Source organism: Dromiciops gliroides, chromosome 4, assembly GCF_019393635.1.
Source record: "Dromiciops gliroides isolate mDroGli1 chromosome 4, mDroGli1.pri, whole genome shotgun sequence".
NCBI lineage: Eukaryota > Metazoa > Chordata > Mammalia > Microbiotheria > Microbiotheriidae > Dromiciops > Dromiciops gliroides.
The window spans coordinates 92,991,335-93,013,745 of record NC_057864.1 but is presented as its reverse complement, the minus strand read 5'-3'; the positions used below and the strand labels follow the sequence as shown (position 1 = coordinate 93,013,745).

The 22,411-nt window shown below is 33.3% G+C and overlaps 1 protein-coding gene across 3 annotated transcripts in view; it reads left to right on the top strand.

Annotated features, from left to right (window-relative positions):
• KCNT2 (potassium sodium-activated channel subfamily T member 2) overlaps positions 1-22,411 on the top strand; it is a 545,987-nt gene that overhangs the window by 483,368 nt on the left and 40,208 nt on the right. For all 3 annotated transcript variants that reach the window (XM_043999339.1, XM_043999341.1, XM_043999340.1), the window contains 2 exons: positions 1,703-1,786; positions 3,110-3,238. In XM_043999339.1, coding sequence (XP_043855274.1) covers positions 1,703-1,786; positions 3,110-3,238 — 213 coding nt within the window. The remainder of the gene's footprint in view (positions 1-1,702; positions 1,787-3,109; positions 3,239-22,411) is intronic.

The following is a 22,411-nucleotide window of genomic DNA, read 5'->3' as shown; positions in this document are numbered from 1 at the left end:
TTGAGGAAGCAAAGGGGGGAAATGTGGTAAAAAAAATATATGAAAGTTTTTTAACAGTCGGTTAGGATAACTGAAAGACGCCAGTTTTTGAAGGACCACCCTTTTGGGGAGGAGGCCAACAGTCTGCCTGCTGCGCACGTCAGACTGCCTGCTATGCACTCGACTTCCGGGGTGGAGAGAATGGAAGTGGGGCCTTTTTGCCTGCTCTGCTGGTCTCCTGACTGGGCTGCACAGGCTGATGCTGAGGGGAGTTCGACTGGGCCCGGCTAGCGGTTAGCAGCAGCATGCGCTTGACACAGTCTCTCTCTCCCCAAAGGTGGCCTTCGGTTTTTGGTGAGTTTTTATAAGGAATATAGACTAAGCTTAGACTTGAGATGATTTGTATTGTGTTTCTACTTTCCTATCCTTCTAATCAACATCACCTTGTGACTACCATAACAATAAAAGGTCTATCTAGAAAACCAAAAGCTTCTTCCATTTACTAGTCTGGGAGATAAATTAAGTGAAAGGTTAAGTAGGGGAGATTTATGATCTAATATCCAATTTTAAATCTCACAGTTTTTTCCTAATTTTTCCTAAGTTTTTTCCTAATTTTACTCATAGACATGCCTACTGGCACTGCTTCAAATCATTTTGCAACTGCAGTCACATATAGGAACATATTAGAATTGAAAAAAAAGGGAAAAATATGTCCTATTTCTTCCCACATCCAATTAACGTGATTAGGATATAACTCCTCTGAAGTCAATTATTTAAATTTGTCTGAGAGGAAAGTAGCTTGAATTTATATTATCCTTTAAAATTTGCAGTGTACTTTACATTTGTTATGTCATTTGATCATAAAAATCCTGTAAGATAGGTCTTATTATCTCCATAATACTATTAAGGAAATTGAGGCTGAGAAAAGTTAAGTGATTTGAAGACTGGGCTTATATTGAGGAGCAGGACTGAACTTGATAACCTTCTTCTTCTAGTGGTTATTTGCTTTGGCATCATAGGATTACAGCTAAATGATAGAATTTCAGGTATAAAACTGGAGTGGACATTGGAGGTTATCTAGTCCAAAATTTTCATTTTTTTGGATCAGTAATCTGAAGAATAGAAAGGTCAAGTGACTTTGCCAAGGTAGTAAAGAGCGTAAGTATTTTTTCCACTGCACCTTGCTGTCTCCCAGATCTGAGGTCATACCCCATTCCTGGTTTTGACATCTCTTTGTTCTTTGAGAAATAAAGCTTGTGAAGCTTTCCTTCATATGTGACAGTCTTTTGTTTTGATACCACATTCTATTGCACAGTCTTCTTGTCACTACAGTATAAATTCTCTCCAATTATATCCCTCAGGATTTAATAAGAGTAAATCATTAGGTATGCTTCTAAAAGCATTGTATATATCTCTGCTATGGTGTTTACTAGGAACAATACCTAGCCTGTCTGATTTTAATTCATAATATTCAATAATATTGAGAGATCCCAGTAAATGTAACTAAAAAAAAATACAAATAACACAAACAATTTAGCTGCAGTGTTTGAAGCGGGAGTCTTCAAGTTATACAATTGTTAGCATAGTCATAGCAAGTGTCATGAGTAATTAAAATTTTAAAATGATAAATTGTTTATGTGGTCTGGAATAGACTTCTTGCTAATAAATTTTATTTATTGACTTGTATATACACTAAATCTTTTTTAACATCTTGTTTTCTTAGTCATTTGTGAAGGATTATATGATTTCTATCACCAGACTTCTGTTGGGATTGGATACCACACCAGGATCAGGATTTCTTTGTTCTGTAAGTTAAGAACATCATGATTAGTAAATTCCAGCGATAAAAGGTTCGATCTAGTATCTACAAAGAATTTTAGATATCCATTGTATGTCTTTTCTAATATTTGTCCAAGTTTGATTATATATTCTTTTGAGAATTGTCTGAGAAAAAATGTTACAGCAATAATAATATCTTAGTTGATAACAAACTGTCTTGCATTTGGATAACAGTTCTCATTTCTGATATTACCTACATTCATTTGACCTTCATTCTACTTGTCAAATGCAAGTTTCACATTATAATGAGTAGGTCAAGTAAAATAGTTTTCCAAATGTAACAAAGTTAAGTCTCATGTACCTACAATCTGATTCTTCTTATTTTTTACATATAAATTTCCTTTTATATTTTTCCCAGCTTTTGGTTGTGGGGGTTATAATAAAAACTAGGGGATTATGACTTTTTCTTAATTCCCCCTATATATTTTAATTTCTTCTCAATTCTACCCTAAACCAAAAGGAATTGTAATTAAGATTAGGCACAAATGAAATACGGATATTATTATTATCAATTTCAATTTAATTACATTGCTTCCAGATTCAATAACTAGAAAATATTTAAACAAAATATTTAATTGGCATTTTCTGTCCTTTATATGAGCTATTGATATTTTAGAGACAAATCAGGTAGCACTAGTCAAACTTAGCTTAAACTGCTGGGTATCATTTTGAGAGTTAATTCTACCCAGTCACATTCTGGAAGATGAAGCAGTGAAGGGAAGCATTAAGATAAATAGAACAGAGAATAAGAAAGTGATCAGTTTTTCAAATACTTCTGTGTCGAGTCTTCATAGATTGGCTTCATTGAATTGTTTAAAATGTCAATTCCCACAACATTATCCATTATCAAATGTAATTACAGCAGTTCATTGTGAATCCAAAAACAGATTTTGAGATTATTGCCATGATTCATCTGTTCTACTTGTGTGAATGTGACAAAATAACTATACACAGTTTACAGAGGGGGAAACTTAAGCCATGAGAGATTTAATGGCTTGCCTAAGGCTACTCAGCTAATTATTTCTAAAAAAACATGTCTCTCAATTCCCTTATTATTTTGCTTCCTTTAATTATATCCAAAACACACTTTCCCATGATCAAATTTGTATAGTTAATTTTACCTGTATTTTGGGTTAGCACCCCGACAGGTTAATAAATAAATTTTGTCCAGGAAAATCTACTTTCTGTGCATTTAAGTGAGAACTGATTTTAAGAGATGTAATGAAGCTATGCTATTCTTTCTACATTTATTATATTAATAAATATGAATAAATTATTGTCTCTATTTTAGATGAAAATCACGGAGGATGATCTATGGATCAGAACATATGCCAGACTTTACCAGAAGCTATGTTCTTCTACAGGTGATATCCCCATTGGAATCTACAGGACTGAATCACAAAAACTTAGAACATCTGAGGTGTGGATGATTTGATATATTTCTTAATATTTTTGTCATTTGGTCTCTTAATATACATTTGAAAACCAGAATTTTTGTAGTAATCATATTGAAAGTTATTAGGAAACTATTATGATAACTGGGAAAACTCAGAAATTAATGGAAAATTGCAATACATAACCTATTTATGTCAGGAGCCTGTAAGGTAGGATAGTTTGGAGATGATTATCTCAAAACTCACATAACTTCCTCATTTTGGAGTTCCTGAGGTCTTCATTCCAAAGCCATCTTCAAAGGTCCTCTGAGGCCCTAGGTTTGATCAAATCCCCAAATCCAGAATATAACTAGAATATATTCTAAGTATTCACAAAATTCCCAGATATGCATCCTATAGAATATGAATGTCATAAGGGATATTAGAGACTATCTCATTTCCAAGAATTGGTGATTTGAGGTAAAATGTAGAATGATTACAGAAAGATAGTGAAGAAAGAGCTCAGACATCATTAAGCCCATCCTACTCCTTTTATGGATAAGAAGGCTGGGGCTCAGAAAGGGTTATTGACTTGGTCAAGGTTAGATACTCAGATAGTTCTGGAAGAGCTGAAGTTACATCTAAAGGTCCCTGATTCCTAGGTCAGTGTTCTTACAATTAACCCAAATAGGGAGCTCATCTTTGGAACTAAGCCCACTTTCCTGGGTGAGAAGAGTACTATGGAATGGAGTCCTGAGGAAATCTCCAAAGGTTCAGTTCTTGACTGTGAGAGGTTCATTGGACCTGTGCCATCTGAAATGATTGCAGAAGTTCTCGATACCTAAGGTTTGTCCATGTGATATAGGGTACTTGTCGGTCATTGGGACCCTTTAATATTTTGAGCATTTTGATTATACCTTCATCAAATGGTTCTATTGGCCACATTATTTAAATGTCCCCTAGGAGAAGGTAAATAGTTTTTTTGGCTGTCTTTGAGGGACATCAATTACTGATTAAAATGGGAAAACACAGATTTTTTTTGTTAGTTAATAGCTTTTATCATTGGCATCTCTTCTATTGAAACGAAGGTTTTATTTAATATACTGGAGTAATTAACACTACCTATCAGAATATTTCAGAGTAATTATTTTTGCTGTTTTGATTACCTATTCACATATAACATTCTTGCTTCATTTGAAATATGGAAGGGAAATTGTGGCTACCCAATTTAAAAAGAACTAATTAATTATTCATGAGCGGTAGTGAGGTACAATAGATAGAAAAATAATTGGTTTTGAACCCAATATGATGAAAGTCAATTTCTCCTTCTGACACATATTCACTGTGATATTGGGGACCATAGGCAAGTCAAAATATTACCCTTGTCATGTCATTGGTGCTCTTTGAGAATGAAGATTGAACAACAGCAAAAGGTTCTACATGAGTTCTCTACACAGAAAGGACTTCAAGAGCAGGTTTGAGAGTTAAACCTTTGTTGTTCATTTATCTTAGACATGTGCCCCACTACTACTATGGTCTAAATTTAAGCTTACTCTTCCCGTGGATATTGTGTGTCTTTGTGGGAAAGAGTGAACTGGTTCTTTAGGAGAACATTTTTGTATTAACTGTCTTTACCATGTTATCTGAAAGCAGTAGTAGCTGCCCTCTGGGAACCCAACTTACCAATTTGAGCAGGAGTTGGGGAATACCCTTCCCTCCTTCCTTCCTTCCTTTCTTTTTCTTTCTTGCTCTCTTTCTTTCTTTCTCTGTTTCTCTTTCTTCCTTCCCTTTTCCCCCCTTCCCTCCTCCTCCTCCTGCCACATGTAAGGTATATTAGGATTTAGGGCTATATTTTTAAAAACAATTATTAATTGATTATATCTATATCTCTATACACATACATGCATACATATATACATGTGTGTGTTTAAAAGCAGGGACAATTTTCTTTTTGTCCTGTGCAGTTTTCATTTATGATTTCTTGAAATACAAATCTGGGAGAAAAAAAGACTTTAAAAAAGCCCATCTGGGGCAGCTAGGTGGCGCAATGGATAAAGCACCGGCCCTGGATTCAGGAGTACCTGAGTTCAAATCCGGCCTCAGACACTTGACACTTATTAGCTGTGTGATCCTGGGCAAGTCACTTAACCCCCAATGTCCCGCAGAAAAACAAACAAAAAACAAAAAAACAAAAAACAAAAAACAAAAAACAAAAAGCCCATCATATTTCAAATAGGGCTACTTGACTATGTCTTTAAATTCAAATGACTCTAACTTTCATTGAATGTTCAATAATAGCCCCAGCCCACGCCTCTGTGGCTAGTTGTTTAGCCCAAGCCTCTGTGACTAGTTGCTTAGATTTTATGACTTAGAAAGAATTTAATTAGCAATTGTTTTTTGTTGTGACCAGAAACTCAGGGTCTTCCCCTCCCAGATAGATATTTTCATAATGAAAAATTGGCCTTCTTATGTCTAAATTCTTACCTGACCTATAGTCATTGAATGAACATTGCCTCAGCCATACTGAAAACTGGATAAGACCTTAATTTAGAAAGGCCACTGCATCTTGGACCATCGATCATCTTGGCTTTTGTCCTGCCACTTGACTTTGACAACTCTGGAAGAGAGAGAGAGAGAAGCTGACAACTTGTAAGCTCTGCCTTAAAATCCTATAAAGCATCACCTTTGTGATGCCATTGATCTTTTTTGGGTTTTGTTTTGGGTTTTTTTGTGAACAAAGGAAAAACAACAATGTGACCCTGGAAAATCAGTTAACTTCAGTCCTCTAGGAAATGCAGTAAGATGACAAATTTCAAACAAGGTAATGAGCAGCATATACAGTTTGGTAGAGAAAGTTTCTTCATCTGAGAATTCCCTATATCAGTGAAATCACAGGTTTATTTTCCATGCTTATTAAAATATAAAACTCATAATTTCTAAAGAAATCTATATAATTACTTATATTAAAATTTAAAGGAGAAATAATTTTTATATTTAGGGGAAGCATTTCTACTTCAGTATTGTTAATTATGATCTGTCAAATACATACTTTATAACATGGATTAAAGCCCCATTACCCAGAAGTGTTTCCTATAAAAAGCCATTTCTATGTCCTAACAGATGGCTCATAGAAATTCTGCTTAGTCAATCAGGTCACAGTGAGTTCTAGTCAATGAAAGATACTGTTTAAATTAGTCTCTATAAATGTAACAGTAACTTTTTTTATAATGAAAGAACATTATTATGTGCTGTTTGCATTATAGGTAGAGATTTTACCATAAGTGAGCAATTACTCTTCAACTAATGTCAGTTCCTCTTTCCTCAAAGAAATCATTCAAAGAAATGCAACTAAAGCCTCAAATAACTTACTATACAGGAAAAAAAAAACATATAGAATGAGTAGCCTAAAAGGATGAAAGGAATTAGAGTTAAATAACATTTAATTCCAACATAGTAGTTGGGCATCTAATTTATCTATGATACTACATAAAAGTATTTTTTCCTCTAAAAGTTTTAACAGAGATATTTGTTTAATCTGCATCATTTTTAGGTCTTACAGGCTATAAATATGATCTATGGAAATATCATTTTCCAAAAAATAGTTGCAACAAATTAATCTGTACTAATTATTCTCTAGCTATTTTATCTATATCATACACATGCTGTAACAAAAATCAATATTGTCATAAACTTTGTAAGGAAAGCTTTCAAACCAAGTCATTGAGTACTTTAATAAATGCACATCATCTTATCCTTCCAGAAAAATAAAAGTAGGACTTTGGTGCAAATCCAGTAAAAAACATTTCTGTTACATAGAAGATTTAAGCCCACAATTTTAGATAATGCTATTAGTATTTGTTTTTGCAAAACCTGGAATTGTTAGGTAGCTAACTTTTAAAGAGCAAAGAACATTATACTACATGAACCTTACATGCACAATGAAGCAATAGAATAAGATATAATATTGTGGTAAAGGGCTATATGTACCCATACGTATACACACACACACACGTGTACCTTAACTAACCATATAAGGATAAACTAGGCAGTAAGGTTGAGAGAAAACAGATTTCATACCATTTTCAGAAATTACCTCTAAAGAGGCACCCTATAGCTGCTTGATATTTGTCCTTCAAATCATCCTATATATTAATGATTCATTAGTAGCCACTCAGGGATTTGTGAAGGCAGCATTAAATCTGGTCCCTTTTTCTATTTCCATCTGACCATGTACTGTTGGGTTGTCACATTTCTATCCAGAAGGGAAAGAAGCAATTATTAGGCTGGTGCTGCCTCAAAAATATGTATTTTTGTATTACTGCACACATTTAATGTATTCTTTATTTGAATAGTAAATTTGCAAATAGTAATTTCTTAAAAACATGTAAATGGGTCAGCTATGGATCCTCTTTAAAGTTTCAGTAATACATAATATTGAAAAAGTGTTTTTTTTTTGTTTGTTTTGGTTTGTTTGGCAGGGCCATGAGGGTTAAGTGACTTGCCCAGGATCACACAGCTAGTAACTGTTAAGTGTCTGAAGCCTCATTTGAACTCAGGTCCTCCTGACTCCAGGGCCAGTGCTCTATCTACTGCGCCACCTAGCTGTCCCCAAAAGTGATTTTTAAAAGTAAATATTTCACTTTAAGAATGATTTGGACAGGGGGCAGCTAGGTGGCGCAGTAGATAGATCACCGGCCCTGGAGTCAGGAGGACCTGAGTTCAAATCCGGCCTCAGACACTTAACACTTACTAGCTGTGTGACCCTGCGCAAGTCACTTAACCCCAATTGCCTCACCAAAAAACAAGGAAAGAATGATTTGGACAAAAATTAGTTTTGAGGAAGTTAGTTCACTTAGCCTTCACTTAAGTATAGTAAATGCTTTACACCATCTGAAAACTAGTGATTGAAAAAGTATGTTAATTTAAAACAAATGTCCACATATAAATTAGATTTTAAAATTCCCAATCTTAAGTGTTAGCTGTAAGACACCACTAATAACTATCATGGTTGGTCCCCTTGCTGATTTTGAAAACATTCTCTTTGCAATTAGTTGAATTCTACTGTTATGCTAATTGTTCTAACTCCTGCTGTTGTTCTGCATCCTTAAACACTTGGGCACCAGTTACAGGAAAATACAAGCCCTTCTTCACACTGTCTCAGCTGGCAGTATGATAAATATGAATCAAGATTGTTATTTTTATCTACATAGTTTGCTCCAGATTTATGGCTGCATTGTAAAGAAAAAAATTAGAATTTTTGTTGGTTTTGGAGTGTGACATTGAGAGCGTCATTGCCATGAATAGTCTTTGGCTTCTAAAGTCAGAACCAAGTAATGTCATATCCAATAATTGAGAATAGAATCAGGGCAATGATAGATATTGGGAATCATGATTAGTAACTAAACATAAATGAAATATTTGTTTGGTCTTTCCCATTTGCCTATTTCTCATATGATTATTTAACAAATAGAATGTAGTTACTAATTATACAATTCAGTAAGAAGAATTTGTCCCCTCAATATTACCAGACTGTAAGAAATGTGAGTTGGTATTACCAGAGTATGTGGACATGAATGAGGAAGTTTGCAGAGTGAAACTCTTGTCAGCTAGATAACATAGTAGACAGAGTGCTGGCCTGGAATCAGGAAGACTGCTGTTTCTGCATTCAGATCTCATCTCATTTACTCACTAAGTGAGGTTGGTCAAGTCACTTAATCCTGTTTTTCTCAATTTCCTTGTCCATCAAATGAGCTGGAGAAGGGAATGGCAAACCACTCCAGTATCTTTGCAAGAAAAATGACTGAACAATAACAGGGAAGTCAATTAAACATAATCAGTTATTTAATTATTTAATAAGACTTCCCCAATAATATTTTTCTTTTCCCCACTGAGCTTTCCTGCTCCCTTCCTATACCCATACCCACTTCAACCCCTGTGTATTTTTTAAATATGTAGACTCATGTTCAGGAATGTCAGAAACAAGAAAGACTAGCCAGGAAGACCATTATTAAAACTTATATGTTGGGGCAGCTAGTTGGTGAAGTGGATAGAAAACCGGCCCTGGATTCAGGAATACCTGAGTTCAAATCCAGCCTCATACACTTGACACTTAAGTAGCTGTGTGACCCTGGGCAAGTCACTTAACCCTTATTGTCCTGCAACAAAACAAAACAAAACAAAAAAAAACCCTTATATGTCAAAAATTTACTAACTCAGGTATTATAAAGAAATATATGCAACAAAACAATGTAAACTTGTCTAAATGTTATTTTCCCTTAGTGCTCCCCAGATCACTATTCACTCAGAAGCTGCATTTCATTGTGCAGAACATCTGTAATGGGAATTTTCTTGGCAAATAGCTTCAATTGGTCATTCTTAGAAGTGACTGGAGATGGGCCATAGATGAATCTGGAATCCAAAAAGAGAACATAAGGCTTTCCTACCCCCAATGCCTATTCAGAAAAGTGGGAAGTTAAAGTTTAGCAATAAATATGCATGTTTTTCTTTTAAAAAAAACTCATTAGGAGAATTTTTAATATGAAATGTGTGAAAAACCATTAATAAGAAAGTGGAGATTTCCATAATAATCATTGTGAATCAGAACTGAGTCTTCTCTCTATTAAAATGAATATTTTGGTGAAATTGGCCTCTTTAAAATGTGAATTTAGTCCAAGTGGTATATAGGCACAGCAGAAAAATAAGTATAATAAAATAATTGCCAAGGAGATAGTTTTTCTTTAAAAAAAATAAACCTTTACTACATATATTATATTGATGAATAAATTCCCTCTCTGCACAAGCCAAAAGAAAAATTAAAATAATTTTCTTTGCATGCAGATGCACCTTTATGGCTATACAGTCTCTTGATGGTTATTAATTGAACAAAAATATAATATTACTATAGCATTTTGAGTAATACAATAAATAAGTAAATATTGGAGTAAATATCATTTTATGACTTTATATAAGATAAATTAGCTTAAATGAGACATCTGTCCACAAAAAGTTCAATGATAAATAATAATAAAAATATAAAATACAATACACATTGGAGGAGAGTCCTTAAGGTTTAGTAAATTTGGAGAAGAAACTGATGTTAGAGGATTTAATTTAGATAAATATAGCATGTTATTCTATCCTCCAGAATGATATCTTGTTTTTTTGTTTTGGTTTGGTTTGGGTTTTTTTTGCGGGCAATGGGGGTTAAGTGACATGCCCAGGGTCACACAGCTAGTAAGTGTCAAGTGTCTGAGGCCGGATTTGAACCCAGGTACTCCTGAATCCAGGTCCAGTGCTCTATCCACTGTACCACCTAGCCGCCCCATAGAATGATATCTTGTTAAAGAACACTGTGGTTGGAAATCAATATTGTATATAAGTATTGAATAAGAAAGGTGTAACTTTTTTAGATATTTAAACAGCTAATCTTACTATGTATCAGGGCATTATAAATTGATGCATAAAATAAAGATTTATTACTATTAATCATGCTTAAGTAAATCATATATACATGATGCTAATATTACATGTTATAATAATTATTTATATACAAGTATATGGAAGATGATTTTTCTCAATCACTGAAATTTTCCCAGGAGTTGAATGCTTTCTATTCTTAATTTGGTATTAAACATAAATTACAATTGGTCAGATAAGCTCTCAAATTTTCAATTATTACATAAATGTTTTACATCTTAAAAAAGGAGAAAAGATACATATACATGCCCTAGGTCATGCTTTCTTAATATTAAGCCTTGGTACAATTATTTAATCTGGGCATAAAGGAGCACATGATAATGTCTAAATATGAATTATGAATCCCTTCATAGAACATTTCATTAAAATGTTTTTTCAAGCATTGTGTTCTGATTGGATACCAGTAGGCCATATATAAATGATGAAAAAATTGATTAATTCAAAGGCGTGGCTCCACTAATTTTCTACTGTGTCAAATAAAAGACTTTTGAGACAGTGATAAAATTATACCAGCTTATTTCCCATTTGGCATGGGAGATAAACCAGATACAATTTGAAGAACTTTTATTACTGTATTTAAATTGAGTCTTTTGTGTTACATTATTGCATGAGGACAATAGTATAAGTATTATTAGAGGCAGGTCTATGAAACAGTGGATAAAGCAGTACACCTGGACTTAGGAAGACCTGAGTTCAAATGTGACATCAGACACTTATGAGCTGTATGACTCTTGGCAAGTTACCTAACCCTGTTTTTCTCAGTTCCTCATCTATAGAAAATGAGTTGGAGAAGGAAATGGCAAACAAATCCAGGATCTTTGCCAAGAAAACCTCAAATGAGTTCATGAAGAGTTGGACATGACTGAACAACAATAAGTCACTTAACTTCTCTTTACTTCAATTTACTCAATTTTAAAATGGTGAGGTAATAATAGCTCCTACCTCCTAGGCTTGTTATAGCCAATGAGATAATAATTATATTGCATTTAGTACAGTGTTACACAGTAGGCACTTAAAACATGCATTTTCCCTCCCCTCACTCAAATATTAGGATGGACTAATTTAAAGAGGAAAACATTAGAGATATGATAGAATACATAAAATCATGAAGAGTATGGTGAATGTGGACTTTTCTCAAATGTTATAGCAGTATGGGAAATATGCTAGAAGCTTATTAGAGTTAATTTTAAAACAAATTTCAAAAAAGGTAATAATCCTTTACATAGAAGACTATCACATTAACTAACAGCTGTCTATCTGCAACGTTTTTGATAAGAAAGAGCAACTAGTTGGCACAGTTCATAGAGCACAGGTGCTGGAGTCAGGGAGATGTAAGTTCAAATCCAGCTTCAAACACTTAATAGCTGGGTGACCCTGGGCAAGTCATTTAATTCTGTTTGCCTCAGTTTCCTCATGTGCAAAAAAAGCTAGAGAAGGAAATGGCAAACCACTTTAGTATCTCTGCCAAGAAAACCCCAAATGGAGTCAGAGTGTCAGACATGACTGAAGGCTGAAAAATCTGAACAATTGATGGAAAAGTTGTTATGTCCTCTTCTGTTTGAACTATACATTGATGTCCTTCATTAAAATATTTGTATGATATTATCTCCAGCACTATCTTTTTTTCTAATCACCCATTTCTGGATGTCTGCCAGATTTTCAATGTCTTTCATTTAATGTGGTATCTAAACCCAAACAATAACAATAAAACTGTATTTATCATTTATATATCCTTTTTATGTTTGCAAAGCACTTTACATACATTATCTCATTTGATCCTTATGACAACCCTGGGAGGTATGTGCAATCATTATCTCCATTTTACTGATGAGCAAAATAAAATGGAGTAAGATACTCTGATTTGCTCCAGGTCATAATTGAAACAGGACCGAAGCAGAAGTCTTCCTGACTGAGTTGAGAACTATCTACTTTGTCACTCTAGCTATGGGCTAATCAGGGGAACCAGAGGACCACAGATTCCATCTTTATGAACATTATGTAAATGTAAATTTTAGCCAATATTCCTTTGAGAGGCACCACTGAAAACCAAAAAAGAACTGGCTTTGGATTATGTATGTATTATGTATGTATGGGTTCAATTCCTAACTCTGACTCATGCTTACTATTTGATCATAGGCAAGTTACTGAACTTTAAAGTGCCTCAATCTTTTAGGATTAACTTGCAAAAGAGCCCTATGCTGGTAGAAATTTTCTCAATTAGAGTTTCTTATACAGGCGAAGTCAGAGATTTTGATTTACAAAGAATTTGTTTGTTTTGGGTCACCATTATTATCCAGAAGAAATATTCAGTTTACCTATCACTTACCTTCCTTTTGATGTGATTGGTAGTGAACTACCCTATCCCATCTATACTTGTGCAGTTGAAATTTAATATTCATAGGTACTTTTTAGTTTTGTCTTGAATTTTTAAAACTCCTATGTAGTTACTTGGGGATAAGTTTTTTTATTCAATATTTTATCTTTTTTAGACTTACTCCATCATTCTAGTTTGTTGATATATTTTAAGACCCTGACTCCATCATGAAAAATATAACCCATGCCAGCTATACATTTGACAACCATTTCTTCTATGCCTTTATTTGGTCACTTATAAAAATGTTTGTCCAGGACTCTTAGGGCCAAGAAGAGTGTACTATGACATTCTGATATTCCAGAGGGGATATCCATCTACCTGAACACTTTAAAGGACTCGGTATTATCAATACGTATATTCCTTGCAACAATATAGATTGCAAACCATCCATAGCTTCTCATTTTATATGACTGTCACCCATGTCCTCTCATAAATCCAGTATTAAGGAAATATATAAACTATAAGGATAGTCTCTGAATTTGACTAGGCTATCCCCTCAGACATTAGATTTAAAGTATCAGTACAAGCCATTATTTTTCTTTTACATTCTGTGGGTAGAATCAGTGTCGTACTGCTGTCTGTTATCCTCTTTTCTAACGTCATGATCAACATCCCTCAATTTCTGATCATGTTTCCCAAATTATATGTTTTATGATTATTTCACATAGGCTATTATTGGTAGTAGAATATACTGAAGCATATTCATAAACATATGCATTTTTGCATTGTCCATTAGTTTACCTACAATTTGGATTTTTGGAGATTTTGGTATTTTATTGGTTTGTAGCTCAACCATACTATATAATTGAAAGAGTATTAATGTTTAAAATGTGTTGGGGATTTTTTGTGTGTGTCAGGGAGCAACTTGGGAATCATTGATATTTCCTAAATACACTCCATCATTCTCTCTATTTCCTATCCTCAGACTAGGTCATTGTCCAATTTTACCAACATTCCAGTGTGTATGCATGCATTAATGAACAGATGTATGCATATGTATGTGTATATATACATATACACACACAACACACATACATACATGATACATGCTTGTGTGTGTTGTTTGTATGTGGATATATGTATATAGCATTTGTATACACAAACTGCTGCCTGATGAAAGACATTCTTTTATTAAAAGAAATCATAATTTTATGAGTATAGATACTTTTCCACACTTGAAAAATATAATCCCTCATAACTTGATTGGTTTTAACAGTTCCTGAGGGGCAGCTGGGTGGCGCAGTGGATAGAGTACCAGCCCTGGAGTCAGGAGTACCTGAGTTCAAATCTGGCCTCAGATACTTAACACTTACTAGCTGTGTGACCCTGGGCAAGTCACTTAACCCCAATTGCCTCACAAAACAAAAACAAAAACAAAAACCAGTTCCTGTGACCCCCCAAAAATGCTATGGCCAGTCTTTGAATTTAAACTTAGGTGGTATGATCAGTAAACAAGGGAGCTATAGTTCACTACTATATTCAGAGGTGGAGCTTGGTAGCTTTACCAGATTATACTTCACTGGCATTGAGATCCCATAGTCACTTCCTCAGTCTGATTTGGTATATGAAAAGAAATTTATTGGAGAAATGCAAGTATTTTCATAGGAAACAAGAAATTGTTAATATAAGGCTAAAAATAACCAGAGGGGAAGAAAAAATAGTGAAATATATACTTATTTACATCGTTCCTTCATGCAAAAGTATTTCTACCTTGAAGCACTCCTGCATAGAGGAGGTAGATTTTACTGTGAATTTTCTCCTGATGTGCTGACTTTTGAACTTACTTAAACCTCAGGCAGGATTGGAATCTATTGGGTATACATTTTAAAATATTAGTGTTTATTCTCTATTAAAAATAAAAAAGTTATTTTTAGAAAATTTCTCCCACAAAAAAGTACATTGGAGATTTATAAAATCAAGGTTTTAAGTAACAAGGAAGTAAGATGATCAAACATTAATTCCATTTAAAACATCATTAAACATATTCATTTTTATACTTTGCCCATTAAGTTCAATGCAAATACAGAATTTGAAACTACATATATATGTTTGTGTGTATGTATACATATACATTATATCTTATATATAGTTGCAATAAATATCTGCGATAAAGAAAAACCAAGACACAAAAGTCTGAATATAATCAATTTATTATCAAGGATAGCAATTGCCAATAAAAAGATTTCAGTGGATCCTCAGTAGACAAAGACACATTTGGCAGTCAGAACAGCTTTCTATACAATTTAGTTACATAAGGTCCAATGTGTAAACTAAATTAAGATTGTGATTGAGCTATAAGAAGATGAAGAGTGAGCTTACGTTTTGCTTATTCATGCTTCCTTGTAAGAGGGCATCTTCACAATCCCTGCAATGGGGAAAACACAGAGTTAGTCAATATCGTCTGGAAGGTCTTGTGGTGGGCAGACATCTTCTTGACCAGGTTGACTCACATCCCTTCATGGTCAACAAAATCTCACAGCTTACAAATTCTACCACTGAGGCCTATACAGTGAAGTCCAATAATTATTGATAAATAGTGATTACTTAAAATTCTTAATAAATAATATAATATACAGTAGGGTATCCATTTTTAATTTCATAATATATAGCTTATATGTATAACATATATGCATATATGTATGAATATACACATATCCATATACTTAGTTTTAAAGTTTCTCTTCATCTATATTTAAGAGGAAGTAGAAGTCCTGAATTTAAGGCATTGGGGTACAAATAAAACTAATATACTATACAATAATTTTATCCCCATCTAATAGGGTCATTTCTCCTATTTTCCCAAATCTGCCATTTATAATTATAGGGGAACCCCCCCCCAACAATTTAATGTCAACAACTGTTAGATAATCTTTTCAAATATTAGATTATCTAATTTTGGTAAATTGTCATTGGGTAAATATGTAAAGTCTGATCATGTCTGTTTTTTTTGTTTTGTTTGTTTTTTTGTGAGGCAATTGGTGTTAAGTGACTTGCCCAGGGTCACACAACTAGTAAGTGTTAAGTGTCTGAGGCCAGATTTGAACTCAGGTACTCCTGAATCCAGGGCCAGTGCTTTATCCACTGCACCATCTAGCTGCCCCCATGTCTGTTTTTATATGTGTAAAATGTTTTTATTGCCTCTGGCTGGTCCATGTGTATATCTGTTCAGTCATTCTTTAAAATGTATTTTGTTTTCTTTCTTTTTCTCTTTGGGTCAGTCTCGAGAAACTGCATCACAAGTAAGTATTTGATTTGTCTCATTTTCTCCACTACTGGTCTAATGAAAGAAAGCCCAAAGCATTAATATAATGTCAAATATTAAAATCAGTATCTATTAAAATTTGTAGACTAGAACTATTCAGTCAAGGGGAGATACTTAACAGTTTGATTCCCCAATTTAGTTATATTTTCCAACTTAAAAGATTGCAAATTACAATAAGAATTTTACCCCAAAATCACATAAACTAAAAATTAACAAAAATTGAATCTTATCAAAACACATTTTTATATCATAATATACATTTATGTATATATACATATATGTGTATGTATACATAGGTGTACATGTGTATATAGATATGTATGTAGCTATATATCTGTATGTGTATATGTACATGTGTGTATGTATATGTTATGTGTATATGTGTGTGTATTTGCTATCAGTTTCTGGAAAATATGTCAAACAGGAAACGCATAATGTCATATTCCTATGCAACTTTGCCTTTATTAGCCTGTATCTATAAATACCGAGTTTAGTTTCATTTACCCTCCATTTCATAGTGGCATTGCCCCATTTGTCCTAAATAGAAAAGGCTCTTCCAAAATCCCATTATGATTTTTAAGTGAATAGAGAAATAATTTCTTTTGTTTCTTTTTTAGAAATCACTGCAGATTATTAAAGCTAGGAAAATTCTGTAGATGCTGTGGATAGGACCATAAAAGCAAGCCTTGTAACTGCTATTTTTAAATATCAAGGTTTGCCATGTTAAACACCTACTGTGGGTGTAGATAATAACCCTTATTATCCAATAATAGGAAAATTCTTTTTACTAATTAAGTTGAGACCCTATATATCTTTGAAAGAAATTATATGCTCTATATTTGACATGGACTGTGATAAGTGAACAGTTATGTACAAATATGTAGAGAAAGTTATAATCTAAGGATTGCAGAATATGCTATTTGTGAGGAAGAATTATTTCTCTCTTATTGCCATCTGCATTGGGTGCTTTAGGAGCTTTGACTCACTCAATAGTACAGATGGTTGAAGTAGACATATCAAGCTATACAAGTTGGGCAACATCTGTGACAAAAAATTTCTTTACTCAAATATCAAATTAATATTTCTAAACCTTATTTGTAACATTTTGTGCTACTCATAATATAACATTTGCATGACAGCTGTATTGCTGAGCTTTAATGATATATATTCATATATATATATAAGTATATATATAAATATATATACTTAACATTCATACATGTATACAAATGTATGCATGTCATAGATATATTTGGATGGACATATGATATATGATTATAGCGAGTTTCCTTAAAAACAAAAAAGTAATGTTAATACCTGACATAGAGAATCATTCATTTTCTAATCAATTTAATTAATTGATTTACTTCAGGAAATAACATTTCAAATATTTTGAATGAAAGGGTTTTCCTATTGTAATATTTTTAACAGTAATACAATAGGGAGAAAGAAGTTATGAGTTAGATAATTGACATTGAAAATCAATACCTAAACTCAAGTTGTACCATGTTACATATCAATAACATACATATCAATAACTTCTATTCATCCTTTTTGTAGCTTCACGTGTAAAATAGATTATGACTAATTTGTTTATTGGAATGAGATTTGAGAAAATAAGGATAAAATATTCTTATTGCTATTTTACATATTAAATATTTACTTTCATGATCTCTTTATATCCTAAACACATTATGTATTCTAGTTTTATATTCATTTTTATTGATTTTCTTCTCCAAAATGTCCTTTTTTAGGCAACAATATTATAGATAAATAATTATATTTCTTGTCTCTAAATTGAAAACAAATTTGGAGATTTAATGCAATAGGTGAAACATATAAATACACACATACAAATGCATATCTTACCATTTAAAAAATCTTTAGGATACAAAATTCAGATCATAACCTATAAATTTAATGAGACATTATCTTACATGTACTTAAATTCCCTCTTCTTTTGCTGTACATAATGGTGTTTATTTTGTTAGCACAATACATTTATTGCCTTCATTTCTTCTTCTACGACTTCTCAAATACTTTCAATCTGCCTTCTGGCATCAACACTTAACCATAATTTGATATCTTCTTTGCTAAATATAAATAATCTTTCCTTAGTTCCCACTCTTCCTGACTTTTCAATAACATTCAAATCTGTTGATCATCCCTTCCTTTTAGATATTCTTTCCTAAATCTCCTATTTGTTTGACTGTATCTTCTCTGTCGAATTTACTGCATTCATGTCCATTTGCTGTATCATGTCCCACCCCCTTTACATGATTATACTCCAAGGCATTTTTACAACATTTTTCTTTTTATTTACTTACCCTCTCTGGTATTTCATCAGTTCCTGGTGCTTCAATCATCTCTAATTTGATGACTTCAGAATTTATAAATTCTGTCCTAGTCTCTTCCCTGAGTTCCATCAAGTCCCTCATCAGTAACTATCAGACAACTCCATCTAAATATATACCTCAAATTCAACATGTCCAAAACAGAAGTAAAACAAAACAAAACGAAACAAAACAAAAACTGATTAAATATATCTGCCCTCCAAAGTTCCCTATTTATGGTCAAGGTCACAACATCCTTTCAGCCACACTAGTTTATAACTTTGGAGTCATCTTCAATTCTTCCCTTTCCCTTAGATTCTCACATTAATGTTTTCTTAATTCCATCTCCAAAACATATTTTATGTAGATCCCCTTTTTCCAATTGGATGGTTACTGTTATAGTTCATGTCCTCATCACTTGGACTTTATTCAAACATCCTCTTAATGGGGCTTCCAGTCCCTTTTCCAATACACATATAGATTCCAAGTAATTATTCTAAGCCATAGGACTGCCCATGTTACTCTACTGCTCAAGAAAGTTTAATGGCTCTCATTTTCCTCTAGGATGCACTAAAACTCCTCAGCTTGACAGTCTCAATCAAGTGTACATTCCAGACTATCTTCACACAACTTCCTTCTATATTTCAACCGAATTGATCCATTTTCTGTTGCCCAAACTCATCATTCTATGTACTAACTCTGCTTTTTGCCCAGTCAATATTCCATGCTTAGAATATAATTCTTTACTTCTAACTTTTGGAAGCTCCGATTTCATTCAAGGCTTATCTTATGGGTGATCCTTTACCAGAAGCCTTTCCTGATTCCCTTAGTTGTTAGTGCTTCCTCTTTCCTCCTCAAATTATTATTTATATATTTATCTGTTTATACTTTTATTCCTCATCTCAACTAAAAAGTCCTTGAAGACAAGGACTTTTATATATTTTCTCTTTTTTAAACCACCACTTAGCACATTGGTTTAGCAGGTAGTAGGTGCTTCATAAATACTTATTGGATTACCATTACAGATTGTGAGGTAAGGGACAGTGTCCCTTTATTGTCTTATAAGAAAATGTCAATATTTAAAATGAGATCATATATTTTATAATTCAGATTAAAATATTTTTAACCAAATTATTCATTTTCCTCAAAAAATCTTTTAATGGTCTCCTTAATGTTGTTAATAGTTTATTTCAAATATTGTATGCTTTCAAACAAGGTTAACCCACCTTCAATAATAATAGTGAAATTGAAGATCTATATCCCAAAGAGATCATAAAAAAGGGAAAAGGACCCCCGTGTACAAAAATATTTATAACAGCTCTCTTTGTGGTGGCAAAGAATTGGAAATTGAGCGAATGCCCATCAATTCGGGAACTGCTGAAAAAGTGGTGGTATATGAATGTAATGCAATACTATTGTGCTGCAAGAAATATTGAGTAGATAGATTTCAGAAAATCCTGTAAAGACTTAAGTAGACTGATGCTGAGTGAAGTGAGCACAACCAGGAGAACATTATACACAGTAACAGTAACATTGTGCGATGATCAACTGTGATAGACTTAACACTTCTCAGCAATACAATGATCCAAAACAATTCCAAAGAACTCATGATAGAAAATGTTATCCACATCTGTAACAAAGAATTGTGGATTGTAAATGTAGTTTGAACCATACTGTTTCTACTTTTTTTTTTATGTTTCCCCCTTTTGTTCTGATTCTTCTTTCACAACATGACTAAAGCAGAAATATTTTTATTTTGATTATACATATATGACCTATATTAGATTACTTTCTGTCTTGGGGAAGGGGGGAGGGAAGGGAGGGAGAGAGAAAAATTTGAAACTGAAAACCTCATGATAACAAATATTGAAAACTATTTTTACATGTACCTGGAAAATAATAAAATACTTTTATGATTAAAAAATAAATTTAATAGTAATAGTGAAATTATGAAGAGAAGTGTATTTTGTAGGAAAGACAGTACTTTGTTTTGAACATCTTAAGCTTGAGATATATGTTGTAATTTTGTTGAAATGTCCAGTAAAGGGTCAATGATTTAGTTCTGGATCTCAGGAGAGTAAATAGGGTATTATATGAGACTATTTTGCATATAAATGATAATTAAATTAATGGTAGCTGGTAAGGTTACCAAATACTAGAGTTTACAGAGATAAAAGACCCAGGGCAGAGTCTTGGTCTACAAATACAGTCAACAAATGGGATTAGTATGGTAGTCAAAGCAAAGGAAACTAAGGAATGGTCAGAAAAAAGAACCAAGGAAGATCAAAGTCAAGATCACTAGCAGAAGAGGATCACTGATGGTTCCACAAATTCTCCATACAGGTCAAGAAGGATAAAAGTTGAAGGAAAAAAGCCATTCAATTTGACAAATAGGAGATTATTAGAAACTTTGAAGAAAGTAGTGTAACTTAAGTGAGAAGACCAGAAGACAGATAAATAAATACTATGTGTTTCTTTTTGTGGCAACATCATTTAATTCTTTAAAATCTTCCTATTCTTCTGGGACATATTTCCCTACAAAATCTTAGTCTATATGATGCTTCCAGAATTTTTTTTCTGAATCCATTGAATTTGTTCTCCTAAAATCTATACTGTGTATAATTATGCCCAAATTCCTTCTCCTGACCCATCAACATTTTAGGAACCCTAAAGGTTACATATTTTTTATGTTAGCAACCAGCTCCTCCTTGATCAAAATAAGATCCAGAATGAGTTCCTATTATCACTTCTTTTGACATTTAAAAGATAATTATTATTGAAGTAAGTCAAGCAATTATGCTTTGCTTTTTGGGGGAGGAGAGAGAGAGAGAGAGAGAGAGAGAGAGAGAGAGAGAGAGAGAGAGAGAGATCTAGCTTATGCTTTAATAACTGGCATCTGCCATCACTCTTAGTTCTTAACTCTATGGTATACTTTTTTTTGGTGAGGCAATTGGGGTTACGTGACTTGCTCATGGTCACACAGCTAGTAAGTGTTAAGTATCTGAGGCTGGATTTGAACTCAGGTCCTCCTAAATCCAAGACCAGTGCTCTATCAACTGTGCTACCTAGCTGCCCCTTGGTATACTTTTTAAAATTATATCTAGAATTTATTTAGTTTCTTAAGGTTTCTAAAATGCTGAGTATTTACTTATCTACTTCTATCTATCTGTCTGTCTATCTATCTGTCTACCCATCTATCATCATAATCTCAGAACAATAATGTTTATGTCATCTGACCAGGAAAGATCATATGTACAGTAGAACCTTTTTTACCTTCCTGCTTCTGGAAAATCTGCCACTCCTAATGATGCCTAAAATTACATTGATTTTTTTTAGCTTCTATATCTCACTATTGAATTTAATGAAACATGCAGTCTACTGTATTCATTAGTAATGGCTAGGTGGTGAAGTGGATAGAGTGATGTACTTAGAGTCACAAACTAGAAAAGTAAGAAGTGACCAGATAGTGAAGGATTTTAATGCCAAACAGAGAAGATAATTTTTAAATTTGGAGGAAATAGCAACCCACTGGAGCTCAAGTACCAGAAGGGTGAAACGGTCAGATTTATGCTTTAGAAGATTCACCTTGGCAGCTAAATTGGGGATGAATTAGAATGAAGAACATACCTGACACAGAGAGATCAGTTACAATGTTACTGCAATACTATAGGTTAGAGGTGTTGAAGACAATAAATAGGGTTGAAATTGTGTGACTGGAAAGAAGGGGATATTTCATAGATGTTTTGAAAGTAGAAATGACAAGATTGGTCATTTA